At 48.6% G+C, this 18,322-nt stretch overlaps 2 protein-coding genes across 2 annotated transcripts; both read left to right on the forward strand.

Moving 5' to 3' along the window:
* Positions 1-215: 215 nt before the first annotated feature.
* Positions 216-10,784, forward strand: Rundc1 (RUN domain containing 1). Its single transcript, XM_055619839.1, has 5 exons — positions 216-736; positions 5,241-5,399; positions 6,575-6,773; positions 7,310-7,426; positions 8,313-10,784. The coding sequence occupies exons 1-5, from the start codon at positions 227-229 to the stop codon at positions 9,176-9,178; spliced, it is 1,851 nt and encodes a 616-aa protein (XP_055475814.1). The 5' UTR covers positions 216-226; the 3' UTR covers positions 9,179-10,784.
* A 3,631-nt stretch (positions 10,785-14,415) lies between these two features.
* On the forward strand, positions 14,416-17,648 carry Rpl27 (ribosomal protein L27). Its single transcript, XM_055620620.1, has 5 exons — positions 14,416-14,501; positions 14,766-14,848; positions 15,512-15,681; positions 17,339-17,449; positions 17,558-17,648. Exons 2-5 carry the CDS (start codon positions 14,768-14,770, stop codon positions 17,604-17,606), a joined length of 411 nt encoding a protein of 136 aa, XP_055476595.1. The 5' UTR covers positions 14,416-14,501; positions 14,766-14,767; the 3' UTR covers positions 17,607-17,648.
* The last annotated feature ends 674 nt before the right edge of the window (positions 17,649-18,322 follow it).

Raw genomic sequence — 18,322 nt, forward strand, 5'->3', positions numbered from 1 at the left:
TCAGGAGGAAATTACTTGTCCTCGGCCTCGTTCACTTGTTCCTCCAACGCAGAGTACTCCTGTGCTTAATTCACAAAATGCACTTAAAGAAGTGTCGAGGGGGCGGGCCCTCGGGAGGTCGGTGGCGTGCAGACCCCGCCCACCGCTCCCCCCCGGCTTCCCGGCCAGCGCCCGTTGCCATGGCAGCAAGGGGGCGCGACTGACGTGCGGCGGCGTTTCCGGGAAGATGGCGACGGTGGAGGCGACAGCGGAGCTGGGAACCGTGGCGACGGCCTTCGGGCCAAAGGCGAAGGACGAAGAAGAGGAGGAGGAGGAGGAGTCGTTGCCACCATGCGAGACTGTGCGCTGGGCCCCCGTCGGGGCGGTGGCCGAGGCCGGTCCTGGAGCGGCAACGTTCTCGGAGGAGGCGGCCGCCGAGGAGGCTGGAGCGGCTCCGGGCTCCCCTCCCGACGCGTCCATCCGCACGGTGAGGCGGCTGCAAGCCGAGCGGCGGCAGCTGGACTCGGCCCTGCTCGCGCTGTCCTCGCACTTCGCTCAGGTGCAGTTCCGCCTGCGCCAGGTAGTGCGCGGGGCGCCGGCGGAGCAGCAGCGTCTCCTGCGCGAGCTCGAGGACTTCGCCTTCCGCGGCTGTCCGCACGTCCTGGGTTACGAGGGGCTGGAGGACCCCTGCGGCGGCGGCGGCGGCGAAGGCGATGGGCGGCCGGGGGACCGGCCACGGGTGCGGGGCGAGGACCAGGTGAGTGTCTGGGGCTGGGCCCGGAGGAGGAGGAGGAGGAGGAAGAATGTGGTGCAGGCAGGTAGAAAGTGGTTGGTGCTGCTGACGAGGACGGAGGTAGAGAGGGTGAGGAGCGAGCAAGCTGCAAGTACTGTAGGTACGCGAATACAAGATAAAGAGACTGGAGGAGGGAAGATGCAAAAAGGCATATGGCGGGCATTGAAAGGGGTATTGGAAAGGCACTGGGTAATGGATGCCTCCCCTTACCTCGCCCACGCCTTGAGGTACTTATCCCGACTGTGTTTGGGTCACACCAAAATAGGGTACACCTATTTTGAGGTATACCTCCAGCCCTGAGCACTTTGCTGATAGAATGAGCCTGGAAGCCGGGAGAAGTGACTAGTGAAAGGGAAGTAAATTCGAGCCCATGGAAATTTAAATTGACGCCCCATGCTTTTTGGCATATAGATAGGCTGTAAGCTTTACGCCTATCTCAGTGAGAGGTGTGGTGAATAGACGCCTTCCCTTGGCAGTGGAAAGAAATACACCTGATTTTAAGGCTGTCCTAACAATATCTTCAAACTGCTAAATAACGGGTTTCTCTGAAAGGACCCTTCTGACTGACAAGTGCATTCTTCAGTACACTGAAGAAACAGTGGAATCCTGTAAACCACAGGAAAGGTTCCTTACAAACTTTGAATCTCTGGAAGCTGGAAGTAGTGAGACAGGCCGCCTTTCCCCTTCCTGTTCTGCAGATCATGGTCCACAGGTGGCTCGCTTCCCACTCGAAATGGCTTTAGCCAGGAAAACTTACTGGTAGCCGATACTGGCTACTGTTCCTTCCTTTTCATGCCCATATATCCTTTTGCAAGGAGCAGGCAGGCAGAGTCGAGAGGCTTACAAAGTAGCCAGGCTCTGTGTAGTAATGAGTGACATGAAAGGGCCTGTGCAGACGGGATACTCTCTTTTTATTGTTCATTGTCACTTGTGGAAAAATTTCCTCTGTGATGCCGTAAAAAATTGTGCTCACCATTAAAGCAGCTGTATTTTTTTTTAAGTTTGTTTACTGCATTGATGTTTTGTCTGCATGTATGTCTCTGTGAGGGTGTTAGATCTTAGAGTTATAGACAGTTGTGAGCTGTCTATGTGGGTGCTAGGAATTGAACCTGGGTCCACTGAGCCATCTCTCCATCTCCAGCCCCAACAGCTGTACAGCTGTATTCTTCCCACCCCCCGCCAATAGGGTTTCCCTGTGTAACCTTGGTTGACCTGGACTGGCTTTGTAGACTGTGAGGCCTTGAACTCCTGCTGTCCTCGAACTCACAGAAATCTGCCTGCCTCTGCCTCCCAAATGCTGGGATTACAGGCAGGCAGCACAGAATAAAGCAGCTTTATTCTTAAGTGCATACATTGATGTATGAACAAGTAGAACCTGAGTGGAGGACATCTTTGGGCTGAGTGATGTAGTTTTTCTATTTTGGGGGGCAAAAGGGACAGTCTTGGGGATGGAATCCAGGGACTTGCATGTGGTAGGCAAGTGTTCTGTCACCAATTAATCTGTGTCCTCAGCTCTTAAGATTATTGTCATTGATTATTTTTTTTAAGACAGGTTCTCTGGCCCAGGCTGCCTTTGAACTTGCCATAGAATGACCTTGAAGTACTCTTTTCAAATATGTGTGTGTGAGAGAGTGAGTGTGAGCACAGTGCTGGTGTCGCAGCCTGCATGTGGAGGTCAGAGGACAACTTTAAGGAGTTAGTTCTTCCTTAGAACGTAAGTTATAGAAATCAAACAGGCTGAGCTGGGCATGGTGGCGCACGCCTGTAATTCCAGCGCTCGGGGAGGCAGAGGCAGTCGGATCTCTGTGAGTTCAAGGCCAGCATGGTCTACAAAGTGAGTCTAGGACAGCAAGGGCTACACAGAGAAACCCTGTCTCAAAAAACCAAGAAATTTAAAAAAAAAAAAAAAGAAAGAAAAAGAAAAAAGAAATCAAACAGGTCATCAGGCTTGGTGTTCCTAACCTTGAATTTCTGATCTTTCTGCTTCCACCTTCTGAATCCTGAGATTATAGGCATGGGGCCATTCACAGTTTGTCAGTGCTAAGGTTTGAACACAGCACCCAGTGCATGCTACGCAGGCACTTGATGGACTGAGCCATCTCCCCAGCCTCTCCAAATTACTTTCAGCTTTATCTCCGTGTGTACTGGAAATTAAATCTATCATTTCCTGCCTTGCCCCAGAACTCATTGTCCTTCCTGTTAAATTTGTTTGCACAGCTCCAGCAGATACGCTGTAACTACGACAGCAAGTGAGCTGCTCTGGCAGAGTAGTCATGGAAACAAGTCAGGATTTACAGCTAGTGTCCCTCTCCCTTGGCTTCACAAAGGGATGACAAAGGTGGACCGTTTCTTTGTTTCTTTCTCTTTTGACTAGTTAGACAACATCCTCCAGTCAGAGCTGATCTAGAATTTGTTATTCTGTACCTAATTCAGTCCAAAAACACGTAAGAAATAGGTACTGAGGGCTGGAAAGATGGCTCCGGGTTAAGAGCAGGCTGCTCTTGCAGAGGACCCAGGTTTGAGTCCCAGCATCTACATGGCAGCTCCCAACTGTCTATAATCACTGTTCCATTAGACACCCTCCACTAGCCTCTGTGGCCACCAGGCTCTCAGGCGGTACACAGACATACATGTGGGCCAATCATCCATACACGTAAAATAACATTTAAAATTTTTTTTTCTTTTTTAAGGAAGAAAAAAGTGCGTACTGAGAATTTACCCCATGCTGGACACAGTTCTGGGTGCACTGGGGATTGAAAATCAAGGCCCTTCAGGAGTCAATAGGTTAGCAGAGGCAGGTCTTAAACAAACACTATAATGAGTAAGAGTACATAACACAAAGGAAGAAATGACTTGTTCCTCGAGTAAACCCGGAAGAGCCTTTGGTGGAGACCTAGTTACTATCTGAGGAAGAGAATGGGGCTCTGAGAACAAGCAGCGCCCCGACAGTGGACTGGGGAGTGTGTGGAGGCTTGCTTTCATGTTCACCAAAGCTAAGGAAGGGGATTGCGTTTATGAAGTTGAACGAAAGTTGATTCTTTGTTTTTCGTCTCTACTCTCTCCTACCTTGCTTCTTGAGGGCTTGGTAAGTACTGCTTTAAAGCTAACTTTTTTTTTAAACGTATGTTTTGTTTTGTTTTGTTTTGTCTTTTTAAGATTTATTTATTTTATGTATATGAGTGTTCTATCTGCAATTGCACCGCCAGAAGAGGGAATCAGTTCGCATTACAGATGGTTGTGAGCCACCATGTGGTCGCTGGGAATTGAACTCATGACCTTTGGAAGAGCAGACAGTGCTCTTAACTGCTGAGCCATCTCTCCAGCCCCTAAGGCTAACTTTTAATACTGTGGAGATCCTAGCTTAAGTCCAGCCTTATTATGCCTACAAGTGGTTTAATGCCTCTGCTCCTTTGGCTCCCCCCCCCCCCCCCCCCCCCCCCGCCCCCCCCCCCCCCCCCCAGAGCTGAGGCCCAAACCCAGGGCCTTGCACTCTACCACTGAGCTAAATCCCCAACCCCTTGTTTTGTTTTTGTTTTAGGGTTTTGTGTGTGTGCGTGCGTGCCGTGGTGGTACTTGTTAAGACAGCATCTATATATGTAGCCCAGGCTGGCCTGACACTCACTGAGGAGTACGGGTGTACATGTCCTGTCTGGCTTGCTTTTTTGTTTTGGTTTGAGTTTGAACTCAAAAATGATGAATACCCAGTCTCTATATTGAGACTTGATCCCACTGAAGGATGCTACACGGTAGCTGGCAGTGGAAAGGCAGTTGTCCTCAGAGAACCTCGCCCCACACGTACGCCCTCACTGTTAGTTTCCCACCCCGCGACTTCCCTTCTATGTGTTTCTGTGCCTTACATTTTCATTGTTTCCCCTTTTACGGAAATAGTTATAACCTTCCCAAGTACCTTTGAAATTTCCAAAAACGGGTTGATTTCTACATACATAAAGCCTTTCTCAGGCCCCAAGGCTTTGCTTTTTGAGATAGGCTCTCATTATACCCAGCCTCAAACTAGCTATCTAGCTCATGCTGGACTTGACATCTGATCCTAAGCCTTCACAAGCCACCACTCCTGGCTCACCCCCAGACAGCTGCGCAGACCGTTTGCACGAGTACTGAAGAGTTAAGCTGTGTTCACTGGCTGTGGAGGATGACACCTTTAATTCCTGGAGGCCATCTTACCTAAGTGTTCTCTCTCCTCACTAGACCTTTGAAAAACAACAAGTCTCTTCACCAAAGGCTTCCTTGTGTTTGTATTCTGTTTGCAATGAAGGGATGATCACTTCTTAAAGAAACCGTAATCAGTTGCCCTGGGTGAAGTATATCGTTACTGCTGAACCTGTCAATTGTTTCATTGACCTATTTGGAAGCATTATACATTTTCCTGGTCATTTTCTGCCTAGAGTCTTAAAAGTGCCTGTGGTTTCTCTTTTCTATGAAATAGACTCAGGTGTTTTTCTCATCATAGAGTGAGCAGGAAAAACGGGAGCGCCTGGAAACCCAGAGGGAGAAGCAGAAGGAGCTGATTCTGCAGCTCAAGACCCAGCTTGATGACCTGGAAACATTCGCTTATCAGGAGGGCAGTTATGACTCCCTGCCACAGTCTGTGGTCTTGGAAAGACAGCGGGTGAGCAGACCTTAGAGGTGACACCAGCATTTCTCACAGCTAATGTGTCCCTGCTGCTAGTATGCCAGCATAGCCTGTCCCCAGTACACCTCTCCCACGGCCTTACCAAGAACTGCAGGTCCAAATCAGTCTCTCTTTCTTGCTCGCTCCCTTTCAAAGCTCCTTTATCACTTGTTTTCATCAATAAAAAGGATTAGAAATTACAAAATAAGTATATATTCACTTGGAAGCCTTTAGAGAAAATAAATATAAAGCTCTTGGGACGTTATTCATTTTTGTTTTATGTGAGTGAGTGTTTTGCCTGCATATACACCTGTGTACCTTGTGCATGGAAGGCCTGTGGAGGCCAGACGAGGGTGGCGGACCACTGAAGCGGAGTCACAGAGGTCGTGAGATGCCATGTGGGTGCTGCCAACAGCCCAAGTCCTGTGAGAGAGTGCCAGTGCCCCTAACTGCTGAGCCATCTCTCCAGCCCAAACATGAGGCTATGGGGTCTTTAGCCACTTTGGATCATTTACCCTGTCCTACTGGATGAAAGCTTAATGGCCTGGTAAACTCACAGTGCATGAGAGGTACCATTTCCAATCAAAAGGAACTAAGTATTCTTTTGTTCTGTTTCGTTTGTTTGTTTTTTGAGACAGGTCTCATATAACCTAGGCTGGCCTCATAATTTGTTGAATAGTCAAGCATGACCTTGAACTTGTGATCCTCCTGCCTTCTCTTTCCACATGCGTAGATGACAGACAGGTGTACATCTTCCACCTGATATGGCGCTGAGAGTGGTGTACCCAGGTCTTCATTTCTGCTAGGCAAACGGTCCACAAGCAAGCTTCTTCCCCAGCCCTGAGCTCAGGGTTAATCTAAAAGGAAGAGAGTCTGCGTCCTCATCTTTCTCTTTAAATTATTGTATGAGTGTGGGTGTGCAGGTGGCATAGCACACAGTCTCTCCTTCACCCTTTGTGTGGGTTCTGCCGCTCCAACTCAGGTCACTAGGCTTATGTAACAAGCGCTTTCCTCTGCCGAGCTGTCTTTCCAGCCCTATCCAGCAGCTGCACCCGTTTCTCCTGAAGTCAGAGGTCAGTGTGGCTTGAGACTAGAAGCCTCGCTAAGATTCACCTCCTTAGCCCTCCGCTTGAGAACTGCAAAGGGTACCCTCATTGCTGTGATCTTGACAGGTGATCATTGACGAGTTAATAAAGAAACTGGACATGAATCTGAATGAGGACATCAGCTCCCTGTCCACTGAGGAGCTTCGCCAGCGTGTGGACGCAGCAGTGGCTCAGATTGTTAACCCGGCTCGGGTCAAAGAGCAGTTGGTTGAGCAGCTGAAAACCCAGATCCGGGATCTTGAGATGTTCATCAGCTTCATCCAAGGTCAGCGAGCATCTGGGACGAGGAAGACAGACAGTGTGGTAGTTCAGTGTGGTCTGAGCATTCGTATGTAAGGAAGCCAGTTCTCACTGTTTTGTGGACTTGAATGGGGCATGGTGGCGCACACCTTTAATCCTCAAAATCAGAGAGACAGAGGCTGGCAGACCTCTGGGTTCTAGGCCAGCCTGCTATGACAAGTGAGTTCCAGGCCGACCTACAGAGGGAGACCTCTTCTGTATGCCAGAGTAGGATGGGAAAAAAAACACTGTCTAGAAGCAGGCCTTTCAGGTCCACTGCTGGCCTCATGTCCTTGAGCACATTCCTCGCTCTTTAGTCTTACTCTCTTCACTAGGGATGATTCATTCTTCATTTGCTAAGCAAATATTTATTGAGCCACCTGTGCTGTACCAGGCACCTTTCACACAGTGAAACACAATCATTTATAGAATGCCAGTCATAGAGTAGGCACTATTAACTCTTCTTTTCCTTTTAAAAATCTGCTAGGAAGGGGATAAATGTGTCTTATTTTTGTAACCTAGATGAAGTGGGAAGCCCCTTGCAGACGGGTGAACACTGTGAGTGCAAAGCCAGCCGGAAGGCAGGAAACGGCACCACCAGAACAGGCAGCGGCACACTGCCCCCAGGAACCAGCAAAAGTGAGTACATCTCCTAGAACACACAGGCTACAAAAGCAAAAAGTGGGAGGCGGGAGCAGGAGACCGAGAGTTCGGGGTCAATCTGGACTACATCTTGAGAATCTATCTGGCAAAAAGAGGCTAGCTAAAGATTTGTGATTGCTTGAGTCTTGGGAAGCATGGAGAAGAGGAAATGATAATAGAGCAGGATATCTTTTGGGGATAATCGAAAAGACTCTAATATGGATTTTTTTTTTTTTCAAGACAGGGTTTCTCTTTGAAGCCTTGACTGTTCTGGACTCACTTTTTAGACCAGGCTGGCCTTGAACTCACAGAGATCCGCCTATCTCTGCCTTACTGAGTGCTAGGATCACAGGCATGCGCATCTGGCCTAGCAGATAGGCAACTCCTAAGTATGATTTTGAAATGATTAGATCTAGGAGAGGTGGCTAGTACACGCCCAGCGTAGATGGAGTCCTAGAGCCCTGCACTTAATCCTGAGCACCAGGAAACACAACAAAAAGAAGCTGAGCATGGTGGCATATACCTGGAACCCTATCACCTCAGAAACTGAGGCAGGGAGGTAAAGAGTTTGAGACCAGCCTGGACATGGTGTGCCTGCCTGAAATCTCAGCAGTAGGGAGGCTGAGGGGTGAGGCCTGCCATGATAGCAAGATCCTGTTTAAAAAAACAGCAGCCTGAACTGTGTACTGGAAATGGATGAGCCGCATAGTATCTAAGCTACAGCTAGTATTATCAGCCAAAATCAAGCCAGTTCAGGTACATCCCTGCCTTTGTGTGGTGCCTGTACCATGGCTCAGAAGCAAGGCTTGCACCTAGCTTGTGATTTGTTGAATGTTCTATGTCATTTTGACCTCTTTCTAATGAGTCACCATTTTCTAAACAGCCAAGGCAGAAGACGTGAAGCGAGTCCGGGAGACAGGGCAGCACCTGATGCGGCGAGCGCTGGCCGTGCTCCAGATCTTTGTTGTTAGCCAGTTTGGCTGCGCCACAGGCCAGATCCCTCAAACCTTGTGGCAGAGGGACCAGGCAGACAGAGACTACTCCCCCTTATTGAAGAGGCTGGAAGTCTCAGTAAACAGAGTAAAGCAGCTAGCCCTGAGGCATCAGCCACATGACCATGTCATCACTTCAGCCAACCTCCAGGACCTCTGTCTGGGAGGCAAGGATGAGCTGACCATGGCTGTGCGGAAGGAGCTGACAGTGGCTGTGAGGGACCTGTTGGCCCACGGACTACATGCCTCGTCTTCTGGGATGAGCCTTGTCATGGCTCCCATTGCTTGCTTGTTGCCAGCCTTCTCCTCAGCCCCTGAGACCATGCACCCCTGGGAGCTCTTTGTGAAGTACTATCATGCCAAGAATGGCCGCGCGTATGTGGAATCCCCAGCCCGGAAGCTCTCAGAGTCCTTCGCCCTGCCTGTAATGGGTGGCACTGCCGTGACCCCTAAACAGAGCCTTCTGACAGCCATCCACCTGGTCCTGACAGAGCATGACCCTTTCAGGCGCAGCGCGGACTCGGAGCTGAAGGCGTTGGTGTGCATGGCGCTAAATGAGCAGCGCCTGGTGTCCTGGGTAAACCTCATCTGCAAGTCAGGCTCCCTCATCGAGCCCCATTACCAGCCCTGGAGCTACATGGTGCACACAGGTTTTGAGAGTGCCCTCAACTTGCTCAGCCGCCTCAGCAGCCTCAAGTTCAGCCTTCCTGTAGACTTGGCTGTGCGCCAGCTCAAGAACATCAAAGATGCCTTTTGATGAGAATGCCCCACACACCTTTCTCTGAAGGGACAGTGTCCTAGAATTCTAGCAAAAGCCAGGGAGTCAAAGGAAGGGTCAGAGACCTTTTTCTTAGACCCTTTTCAGGTGATCAGCCTAATGGAAGCAAAGTCCATTTTCTCTCTTAGCATATTAGAAAGACGTGTCAGAGACTGTCATCAAAAATAGTGTCAGGGAGCCCGGGTGTGATGGTGCTTGCCTGTGATCGCAGCACTTGGGAAGGCAGAGGCAGGCAGATCCCAATGAGTTTGAGGCCTGGTCTACAAAGCAAGTCCAGGACAGCCAAGGCTACACAGAGAAACCCTGTCTCAAAACAAACAAAAAAATAGTGTCAGTGGCCTGGGTGACAGTTCACCAGGTAAGGGTGCTTGCTGTCAAATCTGGCAATCCGGGTGGTACAAGGAGAGAAAAGTCCTCCCACAAATTGGCCTCTTACCTCCACTCAAACTGTAGCATATGTGAATCCCTGCCCAAACACAAACAAATGTAATAATAAAATCCACAAAATAAATGTCAGGACTAGAGGTGTAGCTCAGTGGTGCCTTGCGTGGAAAGCATGCACACAAGCCAGGGCTGAGGACATAAAAGCAAGCAGGAAGAGCTGACCTTAGCTCACCATTGTACCTGTCCCACTGTTGGAGCCTGTGTTAACAAAAATCAGTCACCCGCATAGCTAATGCCCAACTCACTGTGCCATGTTGATTTTTAGAAAGTGCATGTTGGGCCTACTATTCTCTTCATGGTGGCAAGTCGCTGTATGAGGGAGTTCTGGAAGACACTAGACTTGAGGCTCCTGCTAGTGAAGTTGGGAACAGTCTTCCTTTGTGAGAAGCAGCTGTGAGAGCCCTAGGGCCAACACTGTATGAATTCTGAGTCCCCTTTCCTCCAAAGGAGTTTTAATCCGGGTCTAAGATGGGAAATCTCCCTGCTAAGTAATGCTCGAACACAGAGCACTCCTCTAGTCATAAAGGACAGCTGATGTCGGGTACTGCCTCTGGCAGTCACTTTCCTCCGTGGGCCCCTCAGGACTGACACGATCTTCAGAAGCGAAAGCACTCCGAAAGAATCCCTGTCGCTCAAGAACACACAGTCTGCGGGTTGAGGAGTGCCATGGCCCCTGGGTTGTGACTCGCTGGCCCCATTTGTCCTGGAGACTGGCTGACGGGGGAGGTTTGTGCTCGGTGTGCACAGCAGCAGCTGCCGGCCTCCACACAGTCCACCCGCTGCATGTCTGTGAAAGTGACTCCCTTGTCCTTCATCTTGCCATGGGCACTTGCCCCAGGACTCAACTGAAGATGCGTGAGCTGAACTGCCACCTGCACTTTATTCCCAGGAAGTGCACTTTAACTCGTTTCAGCAACGCGCCACTTAAGATGCATCATTGACATTCGGTGGAAGGACATTTAGTTTCCCTGTGAACCACGACAATGTTTAGGAGGTTGGGATGCAGCTCAGTGGTAGACTGCTTGCCTGGCAATCCTCAGCACTCCCCTCCCTCTCCCCAAGGAAAAAAAAATAATTGTAAAATATCATATATATATATATAATATCTGTGATTGCTAATAAAGTTACAGTATTTTGGGTAGCTTCTCTGCAAAGCCCATAACTCCCATCCTCTTTCTAAGTCTCTCTAGTCTCATCCACCCATGAAATCTGGGTCAGAATTTATTTAGAAACTGTCCACTTCCTCTCTGTATTCTGGCTGTCCTGGACTCGCTATGTAGAGCAGGCTGGCCTCAAACTCAGAGATCCATGTGCCTCTGCCTCCCTGAGTGCTGGGATTACGGGTGTGCACTAGCATGCCCAGCTCTTTCTGAACTCTTGCTGGCTGGCTCAACTCAGCTGTTCTGACTCAAACTCCTCTCCAAACTAACTGATTCAATCTGTTTCTCTCCCCGTTTCTCACTGAATTGATCTGCTTGGCCTCAAACTAACTCTAGCAATCTGTTCTAATCTTCTGGCTCCTTCTCAGTCTCTGGCTCTTTCTCTCTTCATCTGTGCCCAGCTTGTTCCGTCTTTAAGCTCTCCCTGTAAAACTCTCCAGGCAAAACTCCCTCTGAATTCCATGAACTCAACTGCCATGAGCTCAACTCCACTGACTCAATTGAACAACATTCACTACAACTCAAGAGCTCTTCATGCCTGTGTTTCCTGAGTGCTGGGATTAAAGGCGTGTAAACCACACCTGGACCCTAGTTTTTCTTTACCTGAAACCTGCTCTATACCAAGCTGGCCTTGAACTTGATCTGCTTGCCTCTGTCTCCTGGGATTAAAGGCATGTCTGTATTTCAGCTTTATCGCTCAGACCTAGAAGGTGATCTCTTGCTAGAGCAGCCGTGTTCTTAATTAAAATCCCTCTACAGGTGGAAGCTAGGGAGACATCTCAGTACTTAAAAGAGCATTGGCTGCTCGTACAGAGATACTGGGGTTCATTTCCTAGCACCCACATAGTGGCTAACAGCCGTGTGTAACTGCAGTTCCAGGGAATCTGATGGCCTGTTCTGGCCTGCCTACAGGCATGTTTGCAGTACATAGGCATACATTTAGGCAAAACACCACACGTAAAATAAAAAGTAAAATGTTTTAAAATGTATTTAAAACGTGGTATGTGGGAGACAGCCTGGTAAAATATTTTCTTGACTTGATAGGTGGGGGAGCCTGGTCTGTTCATCACCTTTGGGAAGGTTTCCTCCTGCTTCAGAAAATATTTTAATTGCAGCCAGGCGTGGTGGCCCATGTCTATAGTCACAGATGGAAGAGGCTGGGGCAGGAGGATTGCTATGAATACAAATGCAACTTGGGGTATATAGTTTAAATATATATGTGCATATATATGCATATGTAAATACATATACATATATAAACTACACATATTTAAATATATAGCAATATATTATTTATATTTAATTTTTTTCTTTTATGTATGTTGGTGTTCTGCCTGCTTGTATGTGTGTGACAGTATCAGATCCCCTGGAACTAGAATTATAGACAGCTGTGAGCTGCCATGTGGGTGCTGTGACTTGAACCCGTGCCCTTTGGAAGAGCAGCCAGTGCTCTTAATTACTGAGACATCTCTCCAGCCCCCAAATACACACACATACACCACACGCATATCAATTTTAAGTGGATATGGAAATGTAAGGAAAGGTAAGTATGGTTCACACCTATAATTCCAGGACTCATGAGGTTGAGACAGGAGGCTCACTGAAAGTTGGATTCTAGCCTAGACTATAAATGTGAGTTTTAAGGCCAGTCTTAGCTACAGAGTAAAGAGTAAGGTTGTAATGCCAGGTTCACGGGACCCTCAGAGAACATCAGGAGACGACTCGATGCAATAGCAAGAGAGCTTCATTATGAGAGCAATCGAACTCGGGACCCAAGTCTCACTGACGCAGCAGTAGAGAAGTGGGACCCTGAGCCCTGAGTGAGCAGCGTTTTTAAAGGAAAAGTCTGTGAGCAGGGGGTTTCCATGACAGCAAACAGGAGGTCACATGCCTTGATGTTACAGGATTAGGTAAAAGTTAGAGGGACGAGGTGACCTTCTCTGAGGCACAATTGCCTAAGGCCTATGCCTCTCTGAGCCACAACGGCTATTCTTAATTATATCTGAAACATTGGGGAGAATTTTCCCACCTGATTCTCAACCGATTCTCATTGATTATTGCCAGGAAGATTGTCTCTATTTTCTATGAAGTGATATTTCCTGGAGGCTGTTGCTAGAAGATTTAACTTTGCTCTCTGCCAAGTATACATTCTGTGATGTTTCCTGGTACCTGAATTCAGCTCCCAGTCAAGATGGCTCCTTATTTCAAAAAATGGAGTTATACCCAGGCTAACCATACCCAGGCTAAATTAAACTCTTCAAGGTCTTTTCTCCGAAAGAAATTAGTGTTAGAGAGATGGCTTAGATGTGAAGAGCACTGACTACTCTTCCAGAAGACATGAGTTCTAATCCCAGTACCTACAAGAAATGGTTCACAACAGCCGGTAACTCCAGCACTAGGAGATCCAATGCCTGTGGCCTCTGTAGGCACCGTACTCCCATTCACATACCCACGTGCTGATAAACATACACATAATTAAAGCCTTTACAATAAATTAAAAAATACTGAAATAATAATAAATAGGGGCTGGAGAGATTGCCTGGTGGTTAGAGCACTTCCGGCTCATGCAGAAGACTGGAGAGAACCCAGGTTCAACTAGCACCCACGTGGTGACTCCCAATCATTTGTAACACCAGTTCCAGGGCATGCAGCACCTTCTTCTGGCCTCCTCAGACACCAGGCACTCAATTGGTGCACATACTTACAAGCGGGCAAAAGGCGAAATACTTATACACAAAAAATAAAAATAAATCTTTGAGAAAAGGATATATATATTTATATAAATATATATATTTAAAAAAAAAATCTAGGCATGCCAGCTGGACATAGTGTCACACATCTGTAATCCCAGCACTCAGGAGCCAGAGGCAAGCATACTTCTGTGAGTTTCGAGGCCTGCCTCATCTACAAAGCCAGTCTAGGACAGCCAGGGCAACACACAGTGAAACCCTGTCTTGAAAAACCAAAAATGAAGCCTGGAGCGGTGGCGCACACCTGTAATCCCAGAACTTGGGAGGCAGAGGCTAGGCGATCTCTGTGAGTTCGAGGACAGCTTGGTCTACAAAGTGAGTCCAGGGCGGTCAAGGCTACACAGAGAAACCTTGTCTTGAAGAAAACCCAAAAACGAACGAGCAAACAAAAAAGCTAGACCTGACCTCTTTGGGTTGACCGTTAGAGATACGATCGCTTGACCTTCCCTATTTCTCACCTAACAGTACAGAAGGTCATTTATTCTCTGTATTTGCTTGTTGGAGTCAGGATCTCTGTGCGGAACCCAGGTTAGACAGGAACTGGAAATCTCTCTCAGACCCTCGCATGTTGGGTCTGAGCGCGCACTCGCGAAACCTGGCTCTCGTCTTCCGAGGCAAAACAGTCAATTTCAGCCTGTGTCCGCCTCCCAGCGGCGACGGCGCAGAGTGCAGGCTCGCGCGTCGTCCTCGCCGCTCCCTCGCCCCGCCGGAGACCGAGCTCTGTCCCTGTCTGCCGCTGGATCTTTGAATAAAGTTTGATTCCTACAAACGCGCGGCCCGTTCCGGCCTCGCGGGCTTCTTCCGCCAGCAACTTCGACCGCCAACCAAGCGGCGGGGAGAGGCCGGAGAGGCGGGACCGGAAGTGGGCTCCCACCCCGCTCCGCAGGGTGAAAGGTTAGCGGAAGTGCCCTTCTTTCCTTTCCGCTGGGTGCCGGCCGCCTGCTGTCGGTGAGTAGAGGCCTGGAGAGGGTCTTGCAATCCGCCGCCATCGCCACCCCGGGGTCGGGTTGCTGGGCTCCTTCAGACTCAGCGCCTCTGCCGGCCTCGTGGCGAGTCGCGTCCCGCGAGCAGGCGCTGCGAGCTGCGTGGCCTGGTCGGCAGCGAGCGATCCCAATCGCCGGCCTACCACCCGGACTCGCGAGTACAAGTCGGGCTCCGGGACGTTTTCGCTTTACAAACTTCTCAGCGGCCCCTTGTCCTTGTTCTCCGCAGAAATGGGCAAGTTCATGAAACCCGGGAAAGTGGTGCTGGTCCTGGCCGGACGCTACTCCGGACGCAAAGCCGTCATCGTGAAGGTACCAGATTCTCCGGGCGCCTTTGACTGCTTGCATGCGGGGATCTGGGCTGCAGCGTCGGACGGGCGGGATCCTGTCGTAGCAATACCAGGGGCCAAGGGGGTGGTAAACATATGCACGATGGGTCTGAAGCAAGTGTGAGTTGAACTGGGATCCTGACCCAGACTGTGATCTTCACCAAATAAGCTTTATTTAATAGCGGCCACCATGTATTGAACATATATTACAGGTGTGTTGTGTAATTGGGAGAAGCTGCTTCCACTTACAACGTACGATGCCTGTATTTTAGCATTTTGCTGCTTCCTCCTCATCCAGTTTTATACCCGCTGTGGTTCTGGCCTCCCCTGCCTCTATAACTGCCATTTATTTTAAATTGAGTCTCAGCTCTATGCATTAGCCACATGGAGGAAGGTGATAGGTGTAAGACTTTTAAATCGCCTGTCTCTTGAGTTTTTGCAAAGTCTTCTGATGGGAATAAACACTTGATTCACAGTTACTGCCATGTTGGCTTTTAGCTTTGATTGATTGTGATTCTCCTGTACAATAGTCCAGAGATGTGGGGCTGTGTTTGGTAAATATAAAAACAGGGTGTGTTTGGTAAACATACTATTTTACTAAGATAGGGCCCAAGCCATAACATGGCTTTTTTTCCTTCTTATTCAGAATATTGATGATGGCACCTCAGACCGCCCTTACAGCCATGCCCTGGTGGCCGGAATCGACCGCTATCCCCGAAAAGTGACAGCTGCCATGGGCAAGAAGAAAATCGCCAAGAGATCAAAGATCAAGTCCTTTGTGAAAGTTTATAACTACAATCACCTCATGCCCACAAGGTGAGCCTTCCAAAAACAGAAGTGTGGCTTTTTTTCCTTTCCTCTCATGGGTGATGTGGTACAAAAAAAGGCCATCGTTCCTATTCCCTTTTCCCTCTCCTGTCTCTGGATCTTCTGCCCTCTCTTTTGAGAATGTTAAGCTAACGAAGCTTGTGTAGCCCTACTCTACCCAGCAGATGCAAGACCCCTGGGTTTTAGCACAGCACCTTCGGGAGAGTGGGAGTAAGCTTGATTTTACTCTAGTCCATCTTGGAGAATTCCTGTCTCCTAATCTCCTGGGTCCTTTGCATCTTTTACGTTTTTGAGGAAAGACTTATATTCAAACCTGGAATTCTGCATTCTGGGTCAGAGGTGGGCATTCTGCCTCCTTAAGTATAGGTTGCTGGGTTATGTCCCTGTACACAAGGACAGGGTCTGGTCTGCCTTCTGTCACTGTTCTGTGAGGTGGGTTCCTCTGGGCCTTGGGACAGGTTAGTGCCTGCTGTTGGTGACCAGGGCCCCATCCCTGGAGCCTAGATTGAGGTGGAGTGATGGCTTCGTTATTGATGGCTCTTATTCTTGCCAAGCACGCCAAGTTTCGTTTCCAGAACCCCTCCATGTTTCGTGGCTCCAAGCTGTCTGTGCTCCAGCTCCAGGAGTTCAGGCCTCCTCTTCTGGGACTCCAGGGGCACCTACGCTCATGTGCACAGATACCCAACATTAGAATTTTTTTTTCCCTGCATAAATTTGAGGCTAGCCAAGGCTGTATAGCTGGGTTTGGTTTGGTTTTTGTTTGTTTGTTTTTGTTTGTTTGGTGGTGGTGATAGTGGTTGATTGGTTTGCCTTGTCTGTGTACCCATGGCTGTCCTGGAACTCAGATGTACCTCCTACCCCTGGCTCACAGGTGCAGGGCTGGAAGGGGAGCGTCATCACTGCAGCTTATTTTTCAATCTTAATAGATGTTTAATTTTTATATATGGATGTATGTATGTCACATGTGTGCTGAGAATTGATCCCAGATTCTCTGGAAAAGCAGCCAGTGCTCTTAACAACTGAACCATTTCCATAGGCACCCCCAAAAATCTGAGGTGGTAGTGCACGGTTAGGATCCCAGCACTTGACAAGCTCAGGCAGGTGGATTTTCTGTCCACAGCTATACAGTGCAACCAGCTCAAAAGTGACAGGGTCTTTTTAACACAAGCTGTCTTAGTCCAGGGATAATAAAGGAACTGCCAGAATTGACCGGGTCCTGAACTATAGCTGTTGGGAGCCAATACTGTGTGTTTTAAGATTGATTGCTGAGAGTGACTTTCCCCTTGAGGGGGTCTCAGTAGGTTGCTGTGCTCAAGCTGGCCAGAGATCTCACCTCAGTCTCTGGGTTGCTGGAGTTAAAGATGTGTCATACACCCAGCTAGGAAAAACCAGCTGTGAGGTCTAGCATGATGAATCTCACCTCTGAAAAGAAGTTCCAAAATTTTGAGAACAAAATAAGATTTTTCTAGTGCTTGAGACCACATAAATGGATACCAAAATAAGAATTTCTCCAAGGACTTGAGTGAAAATGTAGCATATCTTCAGTGGCTGCTCCTTGCTATGTTCCTGACTACACCCGGGTTCTTTGAAGATTCAGCTTCCTGGTGTCCCTTGCTAATCTGCCTCTGCACTGTTGTTGCCCCAGGTACTCTGTGGACATCCCCTTGGACAAAACTGTTGTCAACAAGGATGTCTTTAGAGACCCAGCTCTGAAACGCAAGGCCAGGCGGGAGGCCAAGGTCAAATTTGAGGAACGGTAAGTGGGTCCTGTGTTTATTGAATACAGCTTCCCATGAGAGAATTTTTCATGTTCCACTTTGTTTTCCCAAGTGTCACTTATTTACTTATTTATTTTCCTTTCTAGATACAAGACAGGGAAGAACAAATGGTTTTTCCAGAAGCTTCGCTTTTAGGTATATTTTCGTTTCTATCATTAAAAATGGAAAAAAAAAAAAGTCTGCCTGTTAAATGTGTATGGGGAAGGGGGGCTGTGGGAAATGAAGCCCTTGTGCTTTTGTGAATCTTGAACCTCTGGGTTGGTGACTACCTGATAGACTGACAGCTTCTTTGAGGAAAGTGAATTTGCCCAGGAGCTGCTGCTGACATTTAAAATGAGGTACAGAACCTTTTTAAATTCTGTCCTCAGAAGCGGGAAAGGTGAAGCTCCTGGCTGCCTCCCATTAGGAACCTCATTCTGGTGACGCCAGGTCCTCAGCACTTCAGGAAAAGAAAGCAGAGATTAAAAATACAGGCAGCCAGGTGGTGGTGGTATGTGCCTTTAATGCCAGCACACAAGGCACGGAGGATCTCTTGAGTTTAAGGGCCAGCCTGGTGTACCCAGCAAGTTCCAGGACAGCCAGGGCTACACAGAGAAACCCTGTCTCAACCAAAGGGTTTTTCACGTGCTCAAAACCCCAGCATTTGGGAGGCAGAGCCAGCCTGGTCTACTTAAGCTCCAGGTCAAAGTGTGAGACCCTCTTTTGAAACAGCCAGCCACAGCTGCCACCAAGGCCAGAAGACTTCAGGCAGCGCCTAGCCACTGTTACATGGTGACACCATCTCTCAAAAAAAGGGACCTGAGGCCTGTGTGCTAAGTTGAGAGTTGTCCTTGTACAACTCAAATGCTGAT

This window comes from Psammomys obesus, unplaced genomic scaffold, assembly GCF_907164565.1.
Source record: "Psammomys obesus unplaced genomic scaffold, mPsaObe1.curated_primary_1811, whole genome shotgun sequence".
Classification (NCBI taxonomy): domain Eukaryota; kingdom Metazoa; phylum Chordata; class Mammalia; order Rodentia; family Muridae; genus Psammomys; species Psammomys obesus.